General features: G+C 41.6%; 1 protein-coding gene across 7 annotated transcripts in view; it reads left to right on the forward strand.

Moving 5' to 3' along the window:
• birc6 (baculoviral IAP repeat containing 6) overlaps positions 1 to 25,559 on the forward strand; it is a 239,843-nt gene that overhangs the window by 32,969 nt on the left and 181,315 nt on the right. For 6 of the 7 annotated variants that reach the window (XM_068045333.1, XM_068045336.1, XM_068045335.1 and 3 more), the window contains exons 8-14: positions 382 to 545; positions 685 to 743; positions 2,063 to 3,460; positions 14,555 to 14,704; positions 16,945 to 17,170; positions 20,351 to 20,511; positions 25,310 to 25,444. In XM_068045333.1, the coding sequence (XP_067901434.1) occupies positions 382 to 545; positions 685 to 743; positions 2,063 to 3,460; positions 14,555 to 14,704; positions 16,945 to 17,170; positions 20,351 to 20,511; positions 25,310 to 25,444 (2,293 nt within the window). The remainder of the gene's footprint in view (positions 1 to 381; positions 546 to 684; positions 744 to 2,062; positions 3,461 to 14,554; positions 14,705 to 16,944; positions 17,171 to 20,350; positions 20,512 to 25,309; positions 25,445 to 25,559) is intronic. The other variant, XM_068045340.1, reaches the window with a different exon arrangement.

Here is a 25,559-nt window from a genome sequence, read left to right on the forward strand (position 1 = left end):
ACATTCTACTAAAGAAAGTGTAATGCCTACAAACTGGTCAGGGTGCTATATACCCTAAATAAATGACTTTTCGTAACTAGTGTAATTAGGGAATGGAAAGCAATGGAAAGGCATTAGCAGAATTATGTTAAAAGCAAAATACTGCAGATGCTGGAAATCTGAAATAAAAACAAGAAATGCTGAAACCACTCAGGTCTGGCAGCATCTGTGGAAAGAGATGCAGAGTTAACGTTTCGGGTCAGTGACCCTTCTTCGGAAGCAGAATTATGTTGTTTGACCTAATGGCAAACAAATATGTACTAATAAAGTCAAGTCTGGTTTATGTACCAGAGATACTTTTTAACAACCTTTTTTTTTTTTTCTCCTTCCTTTTAAATCCAGGTTCATTTGAAATTTGACATCAATCCATATGATGCAGCAATTTTGAGGCAGATTTCTGTACCTGGGGTGGAACACGGGCCTGGTAGCGAATCTCGGAGACCAACACTGGCATGGTTGGAAGACTCTTCCAGTTGTTCTGATATACCGAAGTTAGAAGGTGACAGGTAATGAGCTAATTAGAGTAAACGTTTGAATTCTGTTTTCTGAGTTGTTGCTCCAAGTTGACATAATCCAGCTACTGGAAAATTTTAGATTGCAGCTCATGTTGCATATGCTTCATCAAAGTGTTTTTTTTTAATATAGTGATGATCAGCTGGAAGATTCTGATAGTGAAGAGCATTCCAGAACAGATTCAGCAACAGGTATGATCAAAATAGGAAGTTATCTTCTCCACCACGCTCCCTCGCTTTCTCCTGCACCCCCCCCCCCCTGCCCAATTACCACTTTCCATATGATTGGTGTATACTTTCACTATGCTGGATCAGTGTTGGTTGCTGGCTGGCTAATTTCATAATATCAGAGCTAATTGTTTAGAGGCAACCATACTATACACCAGTTCCTGAAAGCATGGTGCCTTGAGCTGAGAATTGGCTTTCTTATCAGATAGGAAGCAAGAAGACAAATTGTGTAATACAATTAATTCCATAATTTTTAATTACCTCTGATGTAGATTGGAGAGCTAAATAAAAGCAACCGTCTTCACAGCACATAACGTTTTCTTGATCATCTCCTCAAAATTAGCAGTTGAGACCAATTTAATGCATTTTTCTCTCCACATAGAAGATGCTGGTAAATTCCATATTTATTTCATGAGATGTGGGCGTTACTGGTAAGGCCATCATTTGTTTCCCATCTAAGTTCATCCCGTGACCTAAGGTGTTAGCCATGACTCAGTGGTAGCACTCTCAGCTCTAAGTCAGAAGGTTCTGGGTTCACGGCCCACTTCAGAGATTTGGGCACAAAATCTAGGCTGACACTGCAGTGCAGTGCTGAAGGAGTACTCCATTGTCAAAAGTGCCACCTTTTGGATGAGACGTTAAACAGAGGGCCCATCTTCCCTGTCTGGTGGACTTAACTGATCCAATGGCACTATTCAAGGAGGAACAGGGGAGTTCTTACTGGTGTCCTGATCGGTATCTAGCCCTGAATCAATGCCTAAAACATTATCTGCTTATTTATCTCCTTGCTGTTTGTGAGAGCTTGCTGTGTGCAAATTAGCTGTTGTGTTTCCTACCGTACGAACATACAAAATTAATGGACAGGAAGAAAAGACCAGCTAGTTCATCAAGTCTGTCCCACTTTTCCATGGAGAAGGAAATTGGGTAGAGTGCAAAATGGGCTACCGATTTGTTATGAATTGTATTTGTACTGTACATCTTGTGATGCAATTTTTTGTGGTAAATCTGGTTCAGAGTGAGATAGTGAAGATACATAGTGGATATACTACAGAGTATCAGGATATGTATTGCAAACTGCTTGTATTGGTGGAATTGCAAGATTTCCACTGTAGGGAAGCAAAAGATATCTGAGAACATCTTAACACCAGATTTGAAGGATGAATTTTGTCAGTTCTGTCTTCTGGGCAAAAGTTATGATTGTGTTGAGTTATTAATTTGGACATGGATCTAACAGTACTAACTGGTGTTTTAGAATATTGACATGAAAATCTTATTTTTATTAGGGCATACTTCGCAGAAGGAATGCAACATGGATGTCAGTATAGATGTGACCACACTAAGTATTCTCCAGCAGCCTGAAAAACGTCAGTGGGAAATAGTGGCAAATGTGCTTGAGGACACTGTTAAGGACCTGGAGGAATTGGGTGGCAACACATCCACTGTCAACAACAAGAGTGACAAAGCTAAGGAAAAGCATGCTGAGCAACACAACATTCCCTTTCCGTGTTTGTTAGCAGGAGTTTTATTATCTTACAAATCTGCTGCTGCTTCTCCTATTAGTAGTCAGTCACAGAGGTCTCTGGACTCTCTAAGCAGGACTCATGGCGAAAGTGTGTCTGAGCAAGTAACTATGGACAATGAATCCTGCAGTAACTCAGAGCTGAGTTCACCATTAGTAAGAAGGACCTTGCCTTTATTGTTGCTTTATAGCATTAAAGAATCTGACGAAAAGGCAAGTAAAGTTTTTGCACAAATGAACAATCTTGTGAGTAAAAGTTTACATGATGAAGGTTTCACTGTTCCACAGATAATAGAAATGGAATTAGATAGCCAGGAACAACTCTTGTTGCAGGACCCTCCTATGACATACATTCAGCAGTTTGCTGATGCTGCAGCCAACCTTGCCTCTGTAGACTCTGAAAAATGGAGTTCACTGGTTCCGAAACCTGGTGCCCTAGTCCATTGCCTGCGGCTGCCAAAGTTTGCTGAAGAGGAGAACCTCCATGTTGATTCTATCACGCCCTGTGCTGACGGAATTCATCTTTTGATAGGACTGCGGACTTGTCCTGTTACACCCCTGAGTGCAATAAGTCAAGTAGAGGCCTTGAATAATTTAAATAAATTGAACTCTGCACTGTGTAATAGAAGTAAAGGAGATTTAGAATCCAACCTAACCATAGGGATTAATGCAGATATTGGTTTTCTTCAGGAAGAGTCACCCACTGACACAAAAACTCCACTCATAATCCAACCTGAGCAAAGAAATCTGAGTGGTGGTTATCTTCTTCTTTATAAGATGAATTACAGCACAAGGATAGTAACTTTAGAAGAGCAGCCTGTTAAGGTCCAGCATATCAAGGATCCACAGGATGCGGTTACCTCACTAATATTGCTTCCGCCGGATGTGTTGGATAATAGAGAAGATGACTGCGAGGAAATAATAGATGAAGCACCTTTGACTTCAAAAAACGGGATTGTGAGAGAAAAGAAATCTAACACATCTAATCTGGGGCACTTAGTAGTCACTACTCAGGGAGGATTTATAAAAATATTAGATCTCTCAAACTTTGAAACTCTGGCTAATGTGGAGCCACCTAGAAAAGAGAGCAGTAATGAGCTAGATCCTTTTATCTCAGTGGTGTACTGCTCTGGAACAGACAGACTTTGTGCTTGTACCGATGGTAAGAAAGTTTCACTCACAACTTTGTTCTGTAGAAAAATGTAATTCTTTAAAAGTCAAGACTTTCTGTGAAATTTTCTGCTCTTGACTTGGAATGTTTTGCTTATCTAAGTTTTTCTGCATTTTTACCCATCTGGTGTAATTTTTATAATGTTTGTAAGGTCACCGCTTTTTTTCCATGATTGCTTATTGTGTTGTATATATGTTCTGTCAGACTGTATTCAAAGCAGCTGATAGCTTGTTGCACAAACTTGCTAAGACGTACTTTCATAGTGTAAATATGAGTGAATTGGGATTTTGCATTTCTTTCATGCTGACTAGTGCCCTGTATTTTCTGTGGTAGCAACAAAATATCTTACAAAGATCTATTTATTTAAATTCTGTTTACATGTGAATTACTGATTTTTTTTTTTAAAGTTTTGGTTTTTAAGTTCTATTTTTAGAACAGAAACTGGACACATTTATCTTAGCCAAATGCTTCACAGGCCTGTGCTACTCTAACTGTAGGCTTCATGCATTAGTATTTAAAGCCTGGCTACCTGACTACATGTGTCGGGCTTGGGTGGGGTCAGGCCCATATTCTGTGTCCAGCATTCGGGCTCTGGTTGGGCTGGGCTGGACTGTACTGGCTCTGTGCTTTATAAATTAATGCATTTTTACATTTTAGCGATATTCAGGTCGGGCATGAAAAAAAATTAAAGGACTCCAGTCGAGTTCGGTTTGCTGTGGTCGGGTCGGGCCCAGGTCGGTTTTTAATTTTATACCTGAGCAGGCCTTTATTAGTATTAACGTGATGGGCTTGTTTTCTTTCCTTTCCACCTCTGCCTGTTTCTTCGCCCATGCCCCTTCCCACTGCCCCATCTGTAGATGATATTGCTAGTGATCTGGGAGTCCATTCTCTCACATGGAGTCTGTAGATGAAAGAAGAATTGGAGTTTAAAAAAAATTCACTTAAGAATTTCTGGCCAGTGCACATCTCTACCTTTTTTTTTCATTTATTCGTTTGTGCAATGTGGGCATCACTGGCTAGGCCTGCATTTATTGCCCATCCCTGATTGCCCTTGAGAGGGTGATGGTGAACTCCCTTCTTGAACCGCTGCAGTCCTTGGGTGTAGGTACACCAACAGTGCTGTTAGGAAGGGAGTTCCAGGATTTTGACACAGCAGTAGTAAGGAATAGCGCTATAGTTCCAAGTAAAGATGGTGGTGTTCCCATGCATCTGCTGAACTAGTTCTTCTAGGTGGTAGAGGTCGCAGGTTTGGAAGTTGGTATCGAAGGAACCTTGCATCTGGTGTATGGTACACACTGCTGCCACTGTGTCGGTGGTGGTTGAGGTGCCATCTACCTCCATGTAAAATGCTCCGCACTGAATGAGAAGGGCTATATAAATGTAGTCGATGTACCAACAGCCGGAGAAGCAAAGCCTTGCATGCTGCCCACTATAGTTTCTTTGAAACTGCATTGCCACTTGTGTGGGGGTAAAGTAGATATCCCTGCATCTGCTGTGGCATTGTCTGATATGAGTGAAACATCATTTGTTCCCTTTTGTTGGAATCTGTTATGGTTCTACAAAGATAATTTTGCCCTTCTTGCCCATGTGGTATGTTGTCTGCATTACTTTCTCATCTGTTCCAAAGAGCATGTCTCTTTTTCAAGGATGGATTGAAGGCCTCTGCTCAGTATAAACTGCAAGGTCAGGATATTTCAGGATAGCTGACCATTTTTGCCCTTTCTATCCCCACCCACCCTATGTGGGAATTGTCTCATCTTCAATCACCAACTTGCCATGGCAGAATTAAAAATCAGGAGTTCTTTTGTGAGGAAGAATTATGTGCACAGGCTGTGCATGCCTTCTGTTCTACAGCAGTCTTGGGCTGTTGTTGCATACAGTTTGTGTAATGACTATGTAAAACTAAACATCTGGCTGGCAAGCCATAGTGATTACTTTTCAGTGCCTCAATGCTCACTGTTATTGTTAATTGCTCCCTTTGCACGGGTATTCCCCAACCCTTTAAGTTTGCTGTCATTAACCATTTGGCTCCATGCTTGCTTCAGCTTCAATTTTCTGCTTGAATCCGTTTGGTCTCCCTTCCTGCTCACCGTATTGAATCTGTACTGATCAAAGTCATCAACATTCTTTCTGATTGCGTTGCCCTTCACTGCCACTCTTCAACATTCCGACAGCAATTCTACTACTCTGACACAGCCAGCATATCCAGCATTGGCTTCTCCTCTTTCACCTACACAGTCACACCCATAGTATCCCGAGGTTTCATCCTTGGTCCCCATCTCTTCCTAATTCACATGCCCCAAACACCACCTTCCTGCCCTTATCATGCCCAAGGTGACATCCATAGGCACAGGGTCAGTTTTCATGTGTATGTTGATGAGATCTAGCTCTGCTGAACACATCCTCAACTCCACATTGACCTCTTGTATTGTCAGACTGTGAGATATCAAGATGTGGATTAGCCAAAACTTCCTCTAGTTAAACGTTATGAAGAGCGAAGCCAACTTATTTGCCCCCCCCCCCCCCCCCCCCACACAAAAAAACAGTTCTTGTACCTGGCTATATTCCTTCCTCACTTATTTGCTGAGGCTGCAAAACTTCAATATCCTTTTTGATCCTGAACTAAATGTTAAACTTCACACACTATCCATCGTCAAGATTGTTTGCTTCCAGCTTTGTGGCATTGTTTGCCTGATACTCTATTTCCGCTCATTCTGCTGAAATCTTTGTGCTTGTTACCTCCAGATTCAACTTATCCAATGTTCTTTTTGTGGGCTTCCTGACCATATCCTGTTTCTTACAAAGTGCATGTTGACCTCCATTAATTTCCCTTCCTCCAATGCACCAAATACAAATTTCCCTGTCCTCATTTTGCAAACCTCTCCTTGGCCTCACCCCACCTTACTAAGGAAGCTCCGTTCAGGTCTGAACCCCAGCTCATGCTCTTTTGGATTCCCATTCTGGCCCCTTGTGCACCTCCAATCTGCCCACCCCCATCCCAAACCTATGGATCAGCATCCATGACAGAACCTTGCATTTTCAGTTTTGCTGTTTTGGAGCTTTCTGTCGCTCCACCTTTGCTATTTTAGTTCCGGCTTTTAAAAGCCGAACAAAAACCTATCATCTCTACTCTTGCAACAGTTTTGACCTCTGAAGTGTCCTTGGGATTTATTACTCGAAGAGCACTATGTAAAGTTGCTCAACTAAATTCTATTCCAAAGTGCCAGATATGTCTCTGAAGTTTTTGTGAAAAATTTAAGTTCAAGGCAGGGTGAATGTAGTATGTTGACTACAATAATTATCATTTAAACCTAGAGCATGCTTGAAATGTCCATCAGAAAAACAAGGGTAATGCAAACTAGCTCCTTTTTCTACTATTATTGATCTTACAGTTGCAAGTTGCTGTTCAGTTAAATTACTGAAGGCTAAAGCAAAACTAAACTCAGTGTCATAAAGATTGAAAAGGAGCTGTTTTGCCACTCTCCTGATTTTTCAGATGGACTATTAGCAATTGAAGATTATGTTGGTGATTTGTGTGAGTCAGATTTTCACTTTTAATCAGCTTTGGAGACGGAAAACTGGTTTACTTTATGGAAAAAAATGTTTCTTGGCAGCAAAATTACAATTTCGAAAGAATGCATCTTTCATTACTGGGGCAAGTTTGACAAGACTACCAAACAGTTGGGGGCAATGGTATGATTGCTAATTAGCATCCTACTGGCTACTCGTCACTATGGATGTATTTGTTGCTGTAGTATTGATGTAGAATTATTAGTCCATTGCAGTGAGTGATATGATTGGACATGAACCTTCCCTGCCCCACCCCCAACCAGAAGTTTGTTAATCCCATTATCTTCACAACCAGTATCTCAAGGTGAAATGTTGATTTTGATTTTTTTTCTAATGAAGTCTCAAGAATATTACAACAGTTCAGTTTTACTGTGGCCCCTAATCATAGTATAAGGGTGTCCATATGGGCCAATGTGAATGCATGTGTACTTTGATTTTGTTCTATTAGTGTAAATTGCTTTAAGAAATATTGCAAGGAAAACTTCAGTGAGCCATTGATCTTTGATTTTGCAGCCCTGGGTTTGAAAGCCCTGTAAAGTGGTTAATTGTTAATGAAGCACTGAAAGCTGTAATGAGGAAATTATGGATTTGGAAGAAAATGCGCTACTGAGCCTGCCTTTTGCTCAGTATAGTGGCTGTAATTTTGCCTTATTTTCTTCAGTTGGTCAGCCTACCTGCTTCTCTCACATCTTCATTAAAGAGTTGAGTTGTAAAGTCCAACATTTGGTAATTTCCATGGAGCTTTTAGCACAGTTGCTTAATGTTGGAGAGTGGTTGCGTAGAGGAGGAAAGAAAAAGACAGTGTACTTCAGTGATGCTTGACAAGATCTTTCCGTGTTTAGTTTACTTAACCCTTCCCCAAATAATTTAGTTTAGATTGACAAACTGGATATTTTGGGAAGCACATGTGGAAATCCCAGCTGATACTAGGATTTAAATGTGGATCTCTGGTTATTAAAAGGTTTAATATATGCTTGTTATTTTTGGGCAAAGCTTTTGGATGCCACTGGTGAAGTCCTTTTTGTTTATTAGGATGTATCCCACTGGCTTTTATCCTTCATTCACTTCATCCAATATTTCCCTTCCATTGAATTGATCCAGGCTAAAGAGCAAATCATATAATCAACATTTGCATAGATTCAGTTAACTGCTTACAGATCATGATGCACATGAGGTGTCGTGGGAAGGGATCAGAGACCCCTGCCCTCCCACATATGCACACTCTCAACTGGTGTACATGGATGTAAGTGACACAGCAAACTGGGGAAACTTGCCTTTGGTCAAACAGCTACGTCCCTGCTCATTGTCTAACTCTTCCTCCATGTAAAATGGTCAGAGCGCTGGCTGAAAAGGGCTATATCAATGTTGTCATTGTATCAAAGTTCAAGTCATAATTCAGAGCTCAGTTTTGTTTCTGAGCCACCACCCTTAAATATAAATACGGTTTAGTAACTGAGTAAAATCATGCTTCCTCTTCCTACAGTGCTGCTTTGAACCTTCAAGCTTTTTTTTTACTGTGAACAAATTTCTATAATGCTGGGTGGGTCCAATCAAACAAAGGTGACCCAAAATTTGTTAAAATTGGGGTTACACACACACTATAGAAAGCTAGCCTTCTGGTGCATGAATTGTTCAGTATTGCCTTTAGATTCTGGTCATGTCACTGTCCTTTTAGCCAGAGTTCTTCACTTGCCCTTAATGTGCAACCTCGCCCATGATTGGATGTGTTGACTGGGAGCTTTCCTTGATCGATGATCAATCATTCCTAAATCCTAATCTATTTTTGTGCGGGAATATTCCTTCATTTCTTGACAAGTTTTCTGTTCCATAGTCCAATAACTGCATTTTTCCACAATAAAATCCCTCTAACGTTGCGTAAGCCGTAAAAGTAAAAAGTCCAGATCCCTTTGAATTATAAACAGACTGTATTTTGCTGTTGAATTGATTACTCAGCTAAGAGCATCAGCACACTAGCTTTCTTCGGATAGTATTCTGCTGGTTTGAATTGTTTGTGCAGCAATGACCACAGAATCGTATCCTGTAGAAAGACCTAAGAAAGGCTGTACACGGCCTTCAGAACCAGAGCTTTTCTGTTTTGTTTTTTTTTGTTTTGCCGCCTACTATCTGTTGTCGTGCTAGTTTTAATCCAATTAGCTAGTTTCCGATCCATTGCAAGTGCCTTAATCATCTTCGTAAGCATTATGCACAGTGTTATCAAAGATCTTCTGAAAACAATGCTCGGTTTGGTTTATTCACAATGTTGCCCATGTCTGTGAAGTCTGTTTTATAAAGAATTCCAATTAGATTTATGAGGCATTATCATTTTGCTTCAAAGATCCATATTGGCTGGTCCTTATTGCACAAGCAGAATCACAAAGGTAATAATCTCTGGATTACTATCTGAATCACGAGCAAATTGTCATAGGGTAAATAAGATCAGAGTTGAATGTATGGCTCAAAGATTGGTGTGCGCGAAATGGGTTTCGGTTCATGGGACGCTGGCACCAGTACTTGGGGAAGAGAGCTGTACCGTTGTCGGGCGGACTTCACTTGAACCACGTTGGGGCCAGTGTCCTGGCGAATCATATAACTAGGGCTGTAGAGTGGGTTCAGGTGAGGGGAAATTTATAAAATTAATGAGAAAGGGCAAGGCAATAGCACAGGGAAGCGCAGCAAATAAGGTCAGAGTAGGGTAAAATGATAAATAGGCAGAAATAAAGGCTCTTTGTCTGAATGCAGCATTCGTAACAAGATGGATGATCAGTTTGGGTGGAGATAAGAAATAGCAAGGAACAAAGTCACTGGTGGGAGTAGTTTATAGGGCACCTAACAGTAGCCACACTGTAGGACAGAGTATAAATCAAGAAATAATGGGGCTTGTAAGGAAGGCACTACATTAATTGTGGGCGATTTTAATCTTACTGATTTGGCCGAATCAAATTGGCAAAGGTAGCCTTGAGGATGAGCTCATAGTGTGTATTCGGGGCAGTTTCTTACAACAGTACATTCTGAAACTGACCAAGGCTATTTTAGACCTGGTGATGTGTACAGGATTAATTAATCTAATAGTAAATAATCCTGTAGGCAAGAGTGATCATAAAATGATAGAATTGCACATTCAGTTTGAGGGTGAGTAACTTAGGTCTGCAACTAGTATCATAAACTTAAATGAAGGCAATTACAAAGGTATGAAAACAGTTGGCTACAGTGGACTGGGCAAATAGGTTAAAAGGTAAGAGAATGGATAAGCAGTGGTAGACGTTTAAGGAGATGTTTCGTAACTCTCAACAAAGATGTATACCATTGAGAAAGAAAGACCTCTACAAGGGTGATGCACAATCTGTGGCTAGCTAAAGTTAAGGATGGTATCAAATTGAAAGAAAAGGTATACAATGCTACAAGGATTAGTAGTTGATCAGAAGATTGGGATAACTTTCGAAACCAGCAAAGGATGACTTTTTTTTTATAAAAGGAAGAAATTAGAATATGAGAGTAAACTAGAAAGAAATTTAAAAACAGACAATAAGACCTTCTACAAGTATATAAAAAGGAAGAGAGTAGCTAAAGTAAAGAGGATGAGACTGGGAATTAATGATGGGAAGAAAGGAAATGATAGAGACTATGAACAAGTATTTTGTATCTGTCTTCATGGAAGAAGAAACACAAAAATCCCAAGAATAGTAGAAAACTAAGGGGCAAAAGGGAGGGAGGAACTTCACTATCACTAGAGAAACAATACTAGGAAAACTAATGGAACTAAAGGCTGACAAGTCCCCTGGACCTGATGGCCTGCATCCTAAGGTCTTAAAATAAGTGGCTGAAGAGATGGGGGATGCATTGGTTTTAATCTGCCAAAGTTCCCTAGATTCTGGAAAGACCCCAGCAGATTGGAAAACACAAATGCAACACATCTATTCAAGAACGGAGGGAGACAGAAAGCAGGAAACTATAGGCCAGTTAGCCTAACATCTATCATTGGGAAAATTCTGGAATCCATTATTAAGGAAGTAGTAGCAGGACATTTAGAAAATCATAATTCAATCAGGCAGAGTGAACATGGTTTTGTGAAAGGAAAATTAGGTTTAGCAAATTTATTAGAGTTCTTTGAGGATGTAACAAGCAAGGTGGATAAAGGAGAACCAGTAGATGTAGTGTATTTGGATTTCCAAAAGGCATTTGAGTACCACAGAAGGTTACCGCAGCAAAACAAGAGCTCATAGTGTTGGGGGTAATATATTAGGATGGATAGAGGATTGGCTAACTAACAGGAAACAGAGTTAGGATAAATGGGACATTTTCAGGTTGGCAAACTGGAAGTAGTGGGGTTCCACACGAGGATCGGTGCTGGGGCCTCCACTATTTACAAATTATATTAATGACTTGGACGAAGAGACAGAGTGTATTGTAGCCAAATTTGCGGACGATACAAAGATGAGTAGGAAAGCAAGTTGTGAGGAGGACACAGAGTCTGCAAAGGGATATAGATAGGTTAAGTGAGTAGGCAAAAATTTGGAAGATGGAGTATAATGTGGGAAAATGTGAGGTGGTCCACTTTGGCAGGAAAAATATAAAAGCAGAATATTATTTAAATGGAGAAAGACTACAGAATGCTGCAGTACAGAGGGATCTGGATGTCCTCGTATATGAATCTCAAGGTTAGCATGCAGGTACAGCAAATAATTAGGAAGGCAAATGGAATGTTGGCCTTTATTGTAAGGGGGATGGAGTAGAAAAGTAGGGAAGTCTTACTACAACTGTACAGGGTGTTGGTGAGCGCACCTAAAGTACTGTGTACAGTTTTGGTCTCCTTAAAGGTTCACTAGGTTAATTACAAGGATCAAGGGGTTGTCTTCTGAAGAAAGGTTGAGCAGTTTCGGTCGATACTCGTTGGAGTTTAGAAGATTGAGAGGTGATTTTATTGAAACATAAGATTCTGAGGGGGCTTGACAGGGTAGATGCTGAGAGGATGTTTCCCCTCGTGAGGGAATCTAGGACTAGGGTGCACATTTTTAAAATAAGGGGTCTCCCATTTAAGACAGTGATGAGGATTGTTAATCTTTGGAATTCTCTACTCCAGAGAGCAGTGGAGGCTGGGTCCTTGAATATAGTCAAGGCTGAGCTAGATAGCTTTTTGATCTACACGGGAGTCGAGGGTTATTTGGTGGGGGGCGGTGGGATGCGGGGTGCAGGCAGGAAAGTGGAGCTAAGGCCGCAATCAGATCCGCCATGATCTTATTGAATGGTGGAGCAGGCTCAAGGGGCCAAATGTCCTATGCCTGCTTATGTCTTGTGTTGTTAAGACCACTGGAAAATTACAACAGTGTTTTTAATGCAGAACTGGTGACAATCGTAGTGCCCTGTGAAAATTGACCACCATCATTCCACGACTTGCCTCTCACTGCCACTCCTGACTTCCACCTAATGCTGCTGCAGTTCCAGAAAACAAAATGCTTCTGCATACTATGGATGAGAAGTTCTGATCTTATTTTTCAAGAACAGGAATTACCACCCACCATCGTGCAGTATAGGTCAATCCTCCAGAGCAGAAGATTAGGATGGCACTGGAAGTAGTGTTGACAGGCAGACCAGGGTTAGTTGACTCTGTGGTCATGGTGGGGAAGGGTGTAAAATGGCAGCATGCACTTGGGGGAGAGAAGGAAGAGTGACAGTGACCTGGCTATGGTGGGGTAGAAGTAGAGTGCCTTCATGATCTGACAAGGGAAGGAAATGGGGAGGAAATTAATAAATAGCTTAACTATCTGATTTGGCACTAAAGTTTGCCAGTACATTTTCACAACAACTTGCAACTTTTCCATAGAAAATAGAGGAAACATCGCAGTAGCTTTTGCATCAATCTTCCAGTGTCCTTAATTATAGACTTTGCTCCGTAGATGAATGTTGAAATATTTTGGTGCCAGTGACTCTTGTTTTTAGCTTGTATTTGGATACATTTTTATGTTCCTTTTTCATTGTGTGTGCGTGTGTATTTCACTAGTGTGGGGCAAAGGGTGGGTGGAGATTGGATCAGGTGGAGAAGGAGAATGTCTGTCTCTGCTGGAGAATAGAGCGCAAGTTAAGCAAGTTTCCCACTGCATCAGTTTGAGTTCATCTATTTCCTACAGCATGTCTTCCAAGCCAATTACAATGGGATTTGGTCGAGAGTCCTCCAATCATTGTTGCATGGATACAATTCCAAGTACCAAAAGAAAGGAAAAGTAGATTTTATTCATCAAAAACAGATGCAATGCAAAATAAATAAAAGTCTGCAATGAGGCAATTCTTGCATGAGAGTTCTCCCTGTGAAAATTCCGGTAGCTATTCAGGGTTTCTGATAAGAGTATGAATAATAAATGCTCTTTTACACTGGATGATGGGCAGTTTGTGCAGTGCACCCATTGCATATTGGATTGAGAGTGTTCAAAGTAGTATCACATAAGATTCTTGTAGCTGGCCTTTCTTTTGTCAACTTATGCTTGGGTCCAAGTGGCGATGGGGCATTGTTCCAATCACCCAAAGAGCTCAGTCCTTTGGATGACTTCTTTTGATAAATGTGAAAATGGCTGTAATTAGTTCCCATTATTTTGATATCAATTGTGAAATAATATAAATGGAAGTAGTATCATTGCTATCCGATGAAGGGTCACTGACCCGAAACGTTAACTCTTCTCTTTTCACAGATGCTGCCAGACCTGCTGAGTGATTCCAGCATTTCTTGTTTTTATTTCAGATTTCCAGCATCCGCAGTATTTTGCTTTTATTTTAGTATCATTGCTGTTTGGTGGTAGTATGTTGTTTGGATACAAATGTTTATCAATTGCAGTAGGAGTTGCAAATTAGAATATGATGGTGCTGCATTTGGACTTGAGGTTGTCTTGGTTGAGGGAGGGTGTGGTCAGGTCCTTGTGTGTTTCACTTACAAAGGGCAGTTTGAGGAATCTATTAGACCAAACAGAAGCAGCATTGTTAAATGCAGTAAAAGTAAGGTGTATTTTGCCAATTTATAGTAAACAGGAATATTGCTTTGCCTGGATATTAAATTGATTGCAGTTGGAGGAAATGTAGGTGAATTAAGCACCATTCAACAGTATCTGGAATCATTTTATGATGCCAGTGAAATGGTGTGGAGCTCAAGTTCTTCAACCGAGTCTAGATACTAACCTGCAGTTTTCCTGATTGCAATTTATGATTACAGCAAAAGTTACTCAGTTGACCGATCAAAAAATAATCTGGATGCCATCTGCAGGGTTCTATTTGAAGGGATTTTTGAAGATTTGAGAATTATTGTCAAGTACATATTGATCCTTAACTTGATTGGGTACTCTGGACAAATCTGATCAGGGATCAATCCTAATGACTGCACTGCAAATCTGTTACTGTGTATATGTTGAGGTAGGCTGACTGAGGAAGGGCAGTGAATGTATCCATAAAGATGTCTGCAGGCTGAGTTAATTTGCCTCATATTTGGGAATTGGAATTGAGGAATATGCTGTGATATTCATTTTTTTTAAAAACAAGGTGGAGAACTTCATTTCCTTCAGATTGGAGGGACTGGTGATGATGCAGATGAAACAGATATATTTGTGGACGGCAACCTTCCTAAAGGCATAGATCAGTTGTCTGAAGGAAGCAGGCACACATCTAATCCATCTAGTCCTGGAATTACAGGTAAGAATTTTGATAACTGGTAAGTTGCTTCTCCTGTGTTCAGTCTTTAGGTGACAATGAAGTGTTAATACTTGTAGAATATTTTTATTCCTCTGCATCCTTTCAGGGAGATACTTGGCCTTTGTTTAGTTACTCAGGTAAGATTAGAAGTTGTAGAGTAGGGGCGGAAGAGGAGAAATCGAGCCTGTGTTTTACCCTGTGGAATTTCTGTATGTAGGCCTTAATCAACACTCACAAAGACAGGTTAACTTGTTGTTCCTCTCATAACTCTTTCTGGAAGGTTGCCATTTTGATACAGCAATCACATTTTCCTACGGAATTCTCTATACTTTAAGTAATTGATTATATGTGAAGTACATTAAGATGTTTAAGGGGCACGGTAGAGATTTAGGAATGTAGCTCTTTTTATGGTGAATTTCTAATCTTGTAAAAAGTGACCAAATAGAGAAATGATTGGAACGGACCCAGTTACTGTGAAAGCACAAGAATGGAATTAATTGTCAGAACAAGAGCTTTTTAAAAAATAAAACCCTGCAAAACTGTCGTCATAAAGGTTAGATTAGCGCAAATTCAGTCAATTAAAAGGAAGGGGTTAGCGAGGAGCCCTCTGAATGAATGGTGAGTTTCAGGTCATGTATTAGTAGCAACCTGCCCAATGAGCTGGGGTTCGGAGGATGGGAGTTATTATTGTGGCTATGAATTGTAATACAAAGGAAGTGGGATTGGAGGTCAGAGAGGAATATAAATAAATGTGTCTCCCCTAATCCCACTCCTCTTCAGTGAAAAACTGAGCTTCCTCCACTTAACTCATTAAAAGGATTCCCGAATGTGAAACTCTAAATTTCTAGTCTCCCCAGTGAGTATGGGTGGAGACATTCAGTTTTTCACTGAAGACTGAGAATTCATTTAAAATGTTGAAAGTGTTTTGTCTCTGCATTTTTGGGAAAGGGTGTTGGCATTATTCTATACTTCATCTGTTCATGCACTTTTAGTTTAACTTTGTAATAGACACATTTCCGTGCAGTAAGGAAACTTCACAATCCTCCTGTTAAATATGCAGTTCTTCAATAAATAGTGGAATCTGAGCAAGAATCTTGCTTGTATGTTAAAAGTGGTGGTGTATCAGCAACTTGAATTTTTTTTTTGCATTTTCGCTAAAGTGACCTTTTTGCATCTTGTTTTTGTAAGTGATCATGTTATAATGTGCATCAAGGCTGCACACCCATAAACCTTTTGTGTGTTTACACACACACGTCACGATAACAATATACTTTTTTTGAGTTTTTATTAAAATTGACCAAGATATGTTGTCAGATTATTGACTTATTTTGCAAGTAAGAAAATTTAAATCTATAATCACATGCTTTTGAGACTTCCATAAGTCACATTTAATTAGGTTTTACTCAAACATTGTCATTGGTTTACTTAAAAAAAGGGAACATTTTCCAGTTGCATATAATAATTTTCAATCCCTGACCATTGAGGCAAATTTATTTATTTTTTATTTAGAGATACAGCACTGAAACAGGCCCTTCGGCTCACCGAGTCTGTGCCGACCAACAACCACCCATCTATACCAACCCTACAGTAATCCCATATTCCCCATCACCCACCCACACTAGGGGCAATCTACAACGGCCAATTTACCTATCACCTGCAAGTCTTTGGCTGTGGGAGGAAACCGGAGCACCCGGGGGAAACCCACGCAGACACAGGGAGAACTTGCAAACTCCGCACAGGCAGTACCCAGAATCGAACCCGGGTCCCTGGAGCTGTGAGGCTGCGGTGCTAACCGCTGCGCCACTGTGCCGCATTTGTAGTGTACCAGAAATGAAAATGTGCACCTTGGGATTATAAATCCAGATTTCATTTTGTTCTTTGCTGTCAGTTGTACTGTTATGAGGGTTCAGTGAGCACAGGAGGATACAATGTGACATTAGGAGTATGAGCTTGACTGACTCCACTTAGGTAATCGGTTTTGTCTGAGATTTTTCAATGTGTATATCTGTTGGGATGGTTCTTTTTGCATTTTGTTTTCCTCCCTATTTCTTTTCTTGATTGAAAATTGGCAGGAGGAGTGAGATCTTGTCTGTGTGGTGCTGCTTGTGGCAGACCAAAATAATTCTTACTAAGGTGGTATTGATGTTTTAGTAGCCAGAGTATTAGCTTTTTGTATGGGGTGGTGGGGAAGAAAGACTGTTAATACTAAATGCATTTGAACTTTCTATTCTTCATTGTAGGGGTTGATTTGTTGGTGGACCAACCTTTCTCCGCAGAAGTATTGACATCACTGGTGGAGCTCACTAGATTTGAGACGTTGACCCCACGATTTTCAGCCACGGTCCCTCCATGTTGGGTGGAGGTTCAGCAGGAGCAACAGCAGAGGCGACATCCACAACACTTACACCAACAGCACCATGGAGATGCAGCCCAGCATACTCGTACCTGGAAGCTGCAGTCAGATAGGTGCTGCAAACAAGTTTTCAATCTGCAAAGCTGGAAAAAAATTGAAGACCATGCTTTGTGCTTAATTTACAACATGCTTTCATTCCTGTTAATGAATTTGGTTCAGTGCCGTTTAAACCATTGTGAATGACTGCAGCCTTGGTGAAATGCAATTTACTTCAGTTAAAGATTGAAGCCATCATCCTTGGCCACCCAACCCCTATCGCAAACTCTGTACCTTTCCTTCAAATACTATCTCAAGCTGAACCAGACTTTCACAACCTCGGTTCCGAAAAAGGGTCACTGACCCGAAACGTTAACTCTGCTTCTCTTTTCACAGATGCTGCCAGACCTGCTGAGTGGTTCCAGCATTTCTTGTTTTTATTTCAGATTTCCAGCATCTGCAGTATTTTGCTTTTATTTCACAACCTCTATGTTATTCAACCCCAAGCTTGAGCCTCCAACTCACGACTCTCCATCACAAAGCCTGTCTACTTCCACCTACATAACACCCTCCTCCACCTCTGCCTATCTGTTGTTGAAGCCCTTATCCATGTTTTTGTTACCTCAACTATTCTAGTGTTGTTCTAGCAGGTCTCCCATTCTCCACTCTCCAAAAATTTACTGTTGGAATCTTATCCCCCCAACAAGTCCTATCTGTGCACCTGTGACTTCTATATCACTGACCTACATTGACTCCCGGTTCCCCAATGCTTCTGATTTAAAATTCTTAGCCTTGTGTTTAAAGTCCCTACATGGTAAGCACAAGGCTGAGAATTTTAAGGTCAGGAAACAATTGGAACAAATTCTGAGGGACAGGGTTAATCTCCAATTGGAGAGGCAGGGATTAATTGGGGATCGTCAGCATGGCTTTGTCAGGGGGAGATAGTGTGTAACAAACTTGATTGAATTTTTCGAGGAGGTGACTAGATGTGTAGATGAGAGTAAGGCAGTTGATGTAATCTACATGGACTTCAGTAAGGCCTTTGATAAGGTCCCACATGGGAGGTTGGTTAAGAAGGTAAGGGCCCATGGGATCTAGGGCCATTTGGCAAATTGGATCCAAAATTAGCTTATTGGCAGGAGGCAGAGGGTGATGGTAGAGGGTTGCTTTTGCGAGTGGAAGCCTGTGACCAGTGGGTCCACCACAGGGATCGGTGCTGGGACCCTTGCTGTTTGTAGTGTACATTAATGATTTAGACGTGAATATAGGAAGTATGATAAGTTCGGAGATGACACGAAAATTGGTGTCGTAAATAATGAGGAGGAAAGCCTTAGATTACAGGACGATATAGATGGGTTGGTAAGATGGGTGGAGCAGTGGCAAATGGAATTTAATCCTGAGAAGTGTGAGGTGATGCTTTTGTAGGACTAACAAGGCAAGGGAATATACAATGGATGGTAGGACCCTAGGAAGTACAGAGGGACCTTGGTGTGCTTGTCCATAGATCACTGAAGGCAGCAGCACAGGTAGATAAGGTGGTTAGGAAAGCATATGGGATACTTACCTTTATTAGCCGAGGCATAGACTATAAGAGCAGGGAGGTTAAGATGGAGCTGTATAAAATGCTGGTTAGGCCACAGCTGGAGTACTGTGTACAGTTCTGGTCACCGCACTATAGGAAGGATGTGATTGCACTGGAGAGGGTGCAGAGGAGATTCTTCAGGTTGTTGCCTGCGCCGGAGCATTTCAGCTATGAAGGGAGACTGGATAGGCTAGGATTGTTTTCCTCAGAGCAGAGAAGGCTGAGGGGGGTGCCAGATTGAGGAATACAAAATTGAGGGGCATAAATAGGGTAGATAGGAAGTAACTTTTTCCCCTGGCGAAGGTGTTAATAACCAGGGGGCATAGATTTAAGGTAAAGGACAAGAGGTTTAGAGGGTATTTGAGGAAAGATTTTTTCACCCAGAGGGTGGTTGGAATCTGGAAGACACTACCTGAAGGGGTGGTAGAGGCAGGAACCCTCACCACGTTTAAGAAGTATTTAGATGTGTACTTGAAACGTCATAGCATACAAGGCTTCGGGCCAAGTGCTGGCAAATGGGATTAGAATACATAGGTGCTTGATGGCCGGCACAGACACAATGGGCCAAAGGGCCTGTTTCTGTGCTGTATAACTTTGACTCTATTGCCATCTGTTTTCATCCTTAGCACCATCTTCTGTATCCTGCCCACTCCCCACCCCCAACCCTTTGTCACACCATTGGCAGCCGTGTGTTCAGCTGCCTAAGCTCCTTCCTTTAGAATTCCTGTACTGAATATCTCCCTCTCCACCGTAAAACCCACGTCTTTGTCCAAGCTTTTAGTCACTCTCTCTAATATCACCTTTGGCTCGACGCTTTTTGATTTCGCCTCTGAAATGTTTTGAGACAGTTTTCTACATTCACGGCGCTATATAAATACAGTATTGTTGCTGTGACAGAAATTAAGCATTTTTAACTGATGGATTATTTATTGGATTCTTAGCTGGTTACAGTGTGCTCTGGGTTAATAATTGGCGAACTGTTTTTGCAGGCTGCAAAGAACACATCCCACGTTGAAGTTCTTGTTATGTTTTGGTTGATTGCTGCCATTGCCTTGAATGGGAACGTGTATCGGATCATTGTATTTGAAACCGATTGATAGACCAAACCCTTCCATTCAATTCAATTACAAGCATCCTAAGGGGCTGTTTACAGCATGTTATTTGGCAGTGTGTGGGCAAATGCTGTCTTTTGTAAACCGTGATTGCAGTTTTAGGTACCGAAACAGAAGCTCTGAAGGAGAGATTTAGATTTTTAGTTTCTACTTTACATGTTAGTCTCTAATGGTTTGCCTCAAGTTTTGAATGATTCAAAACTACACCAGTAGGGATTTTTATGAATATTTCTCCTGTTCTATGGAAGAAGTTCAGAGGGAGTTCAGTGCACATTCAAGTCTTGACTCCTCATCTTCCCACCCTATTTATCTGTCAAAGTTAAATGAGGTGTGCTTTTATGCACATTCATTGGAACCCTATTTTGCAGATTGCTTCACCAGCAGTGTTTGTTTTCTGAATATTAGAGCTTTGAGGTACTGGATAAAATTGGCACTGTTTCACATTTGCATAATTTGGTTGGTTTCAGCTCTTGGGATATCAGCATTTGGGAAGTGTTTTCTATGCAACACTGTTGTGTAATGCATGATACTTACTTATCTCTGCATCCTTTATTTTTAAATAGCACCAGCTGGGAGGAACATGTCTTTGAGCTGGTTTTGCCCAAAGCCTGCATGGTCGGACATGTGGACTTCAAGTTTGTCTTGAATTCAAACATCACAAACATTCCACAGATTCAAGTCACTTTATTGAAAAACAAGGCACCTGGTTTAGGTAAAGTCAATGGTAAGGATTTTTTTCTCAACTTCTGTCTGTATTTTTCCCTAAATTTGATTGCAAATATGTTGCACTAAATTAGAACCTAAAAATCCTTAACCTGTAAATAAATTACTTGTGAAAGGGGGGGGGAGATTTAAAATGGTAACCTGCATTATTTCTTTAAGGATCCTGTTTATTGCTTCTAATATCTACAAAATGGTGCGTTATTGGGATGATAATGAATCGATCAAACATTTAGAGTAAATTTACCATAGTTGTAGTAAATTGTCAGCCGTGGCTCAATCCAGGGTGTGCGGGGGGTGGCATTCTCACCACTGAGTCAGGAGGTGTGGATTCACATCCCACTTCAGAGGTTTACGTACATAGGTTTAGGCTAACACTCCAGTGCAGTACTGAGGTTTGCTGCATTATTAGAGGTGCCGTCTTTTGGATGAGGCGTTTGCCCTCTCTGGCAAATCCTGCGGCACTATTACAAAGAAGATCCATGGGAGTTCTCCCTGGTATCTTGGCCAATATTTATAGAATCACAGAAAGTTTAAGGCACAGAAAGAGGCCACTTGGCCCATCGTGTCTGAGCTGGCTGAAAAACGATCCACCTATTCTAATCCCACCTTCTAGCATTTGGTCCGTAGCCCTGCAGATTACGGCACTTGAGGTGCATATCCAGACTCGTTTTGAATGAGTTGAGGGTTTCTGCCTCAACTACCCTTTCAGGCAGTGAATTCCAAACCCGCACCACCCTCTGGGTGAAAAAGTTTTTCCTCATCTCTCCTCTAAATTTTCTACCAATCACTTTAATTTTATGTCCCCTAGTCACTGACCTCTCTGCTAAGGTGAATAGGCCCCTCACCTCCACTCTATCCAGGCCCCTGAACATTTTGTACATTTCAATCCAATCTCCCCTCAGCCATCTCTGTTTCAAGGAGAACAACCCCAGCCTATCCAATCTTCCCTCATAGCTGCATCTTTCCAGTCCTGGCAACATCCTTGTAAATCTCCTCTGTACCCTCTCTAGTGCAGTTACATCCTTTCTGTAATGAGGTGGCCAGAACTGCACACAGTACTCAAGTTGTCGCCTAACCAATGAGTTATACAGTTCCAGCATAACCTCCCTGCTCTTGTATTCTATACCTCGGCTAATTAAGGAAAGGATTCCATGTGCCTCCTTAACCATCTTATCGACCTGTCCTGCTACCTTCAGGGATCTGTGGAGATTCACTCCAAGGTCCCTCACTTCCTCTACATTTCTCAGTATTTTCCCATTAATTGTGTATTCCTTTGCCTTGTTTGATCTCCCCAAATGCATCACACTTCTCCAGGTTGAATTCCATTTGTCATTTTTCCGCCCATCTGACAAGACAATCAGTATCTTCCTTCAGCCTATAGCTATCCTCCTTGCTATCTACTACACGGCCAATCTTTGTGCCGTCTGCAAACTTCTTGATCATGCCCCCTATATTTACGTCCAAATCGTTAATATATACCACAAAAAGCAGGAGACCCTGTAATGGGCCCTGCGGAACACCACTGGAAACAGCCCTCCAGTCGCAAAAACATCCATCAACAATTACCCTTTGTATCCTGCCACTGAGCCAATTTTGTATCCACCTTGATGCATTTTCCTGGATCCCATGGGATTTTCTTTTTTTAACCAGTCTACCATGTGGGACCTTGTTCGAAGCCTTGCTAAAGTAGATCACATCAACTGCACTACCCTCATCTATCTTGTTACTACTTCAAAAAATTCGATCAAGTTGGTCAAACAAGATCTTCCCTTAACAAATCCATGCTGATTATCCTTGATTAACCTGTGCCTTTCTAAGTGACGGTTTATCCTGTGTCTCAGAATAGATTCCAATAATTTGCTCACTACTGAGGTTAGACTGATGGGCCTGTAATTATTCGGTCTATCCCTCGCTCCCTTTTTTAAACCGAGGTACAACGTTAGCAGTTCTCCAATCCTCTAGCACCACACCTGCATCCAGTGAGGATTGGAAAATAAAAACAAGAAATGCTGGAACCACTCAGCAGGTCTGGCAGCATCTGTGGAAAGAGAAGCAGAGTTAATGTTTCGGGTCAGTGACCCTTCTTCGGAACTGTAATTATTCGGTCTATCCCTCGCTCCCTTTTTTAAACCGAGGTACAACGTTAGCAGTTCCGAAGAAGGGTCACTGACCCGCAACGTTAACTCTGCATCTCTTTCCACAGATGCTGCCAGACCTGCTGAGTGGTTCCAGCATTTCTTGTTTTTATTTCAGATTTCCAGCATCCGCAGTATTTTGCTTTTATGAGGACTGGAAAATGATGGGGTCAGACCTTCTGCTATTTCCTCTTGCTTCTTTTATCAGCCTAGGGTACATTTCATCTGGCCCTGGTGAGTTATCAACTTTCAAGTATGCTTATCCCATTAATACTTCCTCTCTCACTATGTTTATCACATCCAATACTTCACACTCCACCTCAACTACAAAATCTGCATCATCCCCCTCTTCTGTGAAGACATGCAAAGTATTAATTAAGAACCATACCAACATCTTCTGCCCCTACACATAGCTTACCATTTTGGTCTTTTATGGGCCTTACTGTCTCCTTGGTTATCCTCCTACTCTTAATGTATTAATAGAACATCTTTGGGTTCACCTTGATTTTGCTTGCCAATATTCTTTCGTACCCTCTCTCTACTTTCCTAATTTCCTCCTTGATTTCACCAGTCCACTTCCTATACACCTGTTGGCTTTCTGTAGTATTGAGTTCTTGCTGTCTGACGTAAGCCTTCCTTTTCTGTCTTCTCTTATCCTGTAAGCTCCTTGACATTCATGGGGCTCTAGATTTGGCCATCTCACCCTTTTTCTTTGTGGGAACATGTTTACTCTGAACCCCTTGAATGCCTCCCACTGTTGTGACACTGATTTACCTTCAAGTAGCTGTTTCCAGTCCACTTTCGCTAAATCACTCCTCAGTTTCGTAAAATTGGCCTTGCCCCAATTGAGAACTGTAACTCCTGTTTTATCTCTGACCTTTTCCATAATTATGTTAAAACTGATTGAATTATGATCACAACCACCAGGATGCTCTCCCATTGCCACTCCTTCCACCTGCCCATCTTCATTTCCTAAAACTGTCTAAAGCTGCGCCCTCTCTTGGACTTGCTACATACTGGCCAAAAAGGTTCTACTGAATGCCCCTCAAGAATTCTGCTTCCTCAGTTCCTTTCACACTAAAACTAAACCAGTTAATATTGGGTAGTTAAAGTCCCTTGCTATTACTGCCCTGCTGTTCTTGCATCTCTGAGATTTGCCTACTTATCTGCTCTTTTATCTCCCTGTGACTGTTTGGGGGTCTATAGTACACTCCCAGCAGTGTGATTGCCCCTTTTTTTGTTCCTTAGCTCAATCAATATGGCCTCATTTGATGAACCTTCCAACATATCATCCTTTCTCACAGCTGTAATAGTTTCCTTGACCAAAAATGCCACTCCCCCTCCTTTCTTATCCCCACTCCCTACCGCGTCTGAAAACCCTGTAACCAGGAACGTTGTGCTGCCATTCCTGTCCCTCCTTAAACCATGTTTCTGTAATAGCTATCAGATACTGCCACGTGTTTATCTGTGCCCTCAGCTCATCCGCTTTATTTGCTATACTCCTTGCATTGAAATGATACCCTTGAGCACTGCCAAACATTTTCTAAATTTTCTAATCTTTGTTTCCTCTGTCTTCCAGACTCATCAATTAACTTTCTGCCTTCCATTTTCACTTCTGATTTTTGTTCCAACTGAGTCTACCCTCGGGTCCCCCATCCCCCTGCCAACAGCATTAGCAAAACATCCCGCAAGGAACTCAGTCCCAGCTCTGTTCAGGTGCAACCCTTCCGGCCTGTGCAGGTCCCATCTCCGCCAGAGCTGGTTCCAATGTCCCAGGAATCTAAAGCCATCCCTCCTGCACCATCTTTCCAGCCACGTATTCATAACTCATATCCTATTTCTATTCTCACTCGCGCGTGGCACTGGGAGTAATCCGGAGATGATTACTTTGAGGTCCTACTTGCTACTTCTTATCTAGCTCCCTAAATTCTGACTGCAGGACCACATCCGTCTTTCTGCCTATGTCATTGGTTCCAATGTGGACCACGACTGCTGGCTGTTCGCCCTCCCCCTTCAGGATGCTCTGCAGCTGCTTAGTCACATCCTTGACCCTGGCACCAGGGAGGCAACACACCATCTTGGATTCATGTCTGCGGCCACAGAAACGCCTGTCTGTTCCCCTGACTATTGAATCACCTATCACTATCACTCTTCCAGTCTTCCCTGTACTCTCTGTGCAGCTGAGCCACCCGTGGTGCCATGGAATTGGTTCTGGCTGCACTCCCCAGGTGGAACATCACTTTCCTCACTATTCAGAACTGAATACCTGTTGGAGAGTGAGATACACTCGGGGATCTGCCTGATTCTTTTTGACTGCCTGGTGGTCACCTATTCCCTCTCTCCCTGCATACTCTTAAACTGTGGGGTGACCACATCTATAAACACTCTCTCCACGTTGCTCTCATCCTCACGAATGCACTGCAGTGTCGCCAGTTGCCGCTCAGATTCCAAAACACAATCAACATCACAAAAACAGATTAACTGGTCATTGTCACATTGCTGTTTGTGGGAGTTTGCTCTGTGCAAATTGGCTGCCGTGTTTCCTACATTACAACAGCGACTCCATTCAAAAAGTACTTAATTGGTTGTAAAGTGCTTTGGGATGTCCCGAGGTTGTGAAAGGCACTATATAAATGCAATTTTTGTTTTCCTTACTACTTGCAGAGTCTGCAGTAGACAAGCAGATATCGTTTCCTTTATCTCCAGCTTCTCATGTGGAGGTAGAGAGAAATGGAAGATCTGGTCTTGCTGATTTAAATGAAGACGTGCACTACACCATGGATGTGGATGAGTCTCAAGGTTAGCTAAATGTAGCATTGGGAGGGGAAATGCCACATTTTAATTTATAGTACTGACTGGTCCCATTCTTTAAAAAAAAACTTGATTTGAAAAGCACACATTGTCTCGAGACTTG

The sequence above is a fragment of the Heterodontus francisci genome, chromosome 13, assembly GCF_036365525.1.
Source record: "Heterodontus francisci isolate sHetFra1 chromosome 13, sHetFra1.hap1, whole genome shotgun sequence".
Taxonomy (NCBI): Eukaryota; Metazoa; Chordata; class Chondrichthyes; order Heterodontiformes; family Heterodontidae; genus Heterodontus; species Heterodontus francisci.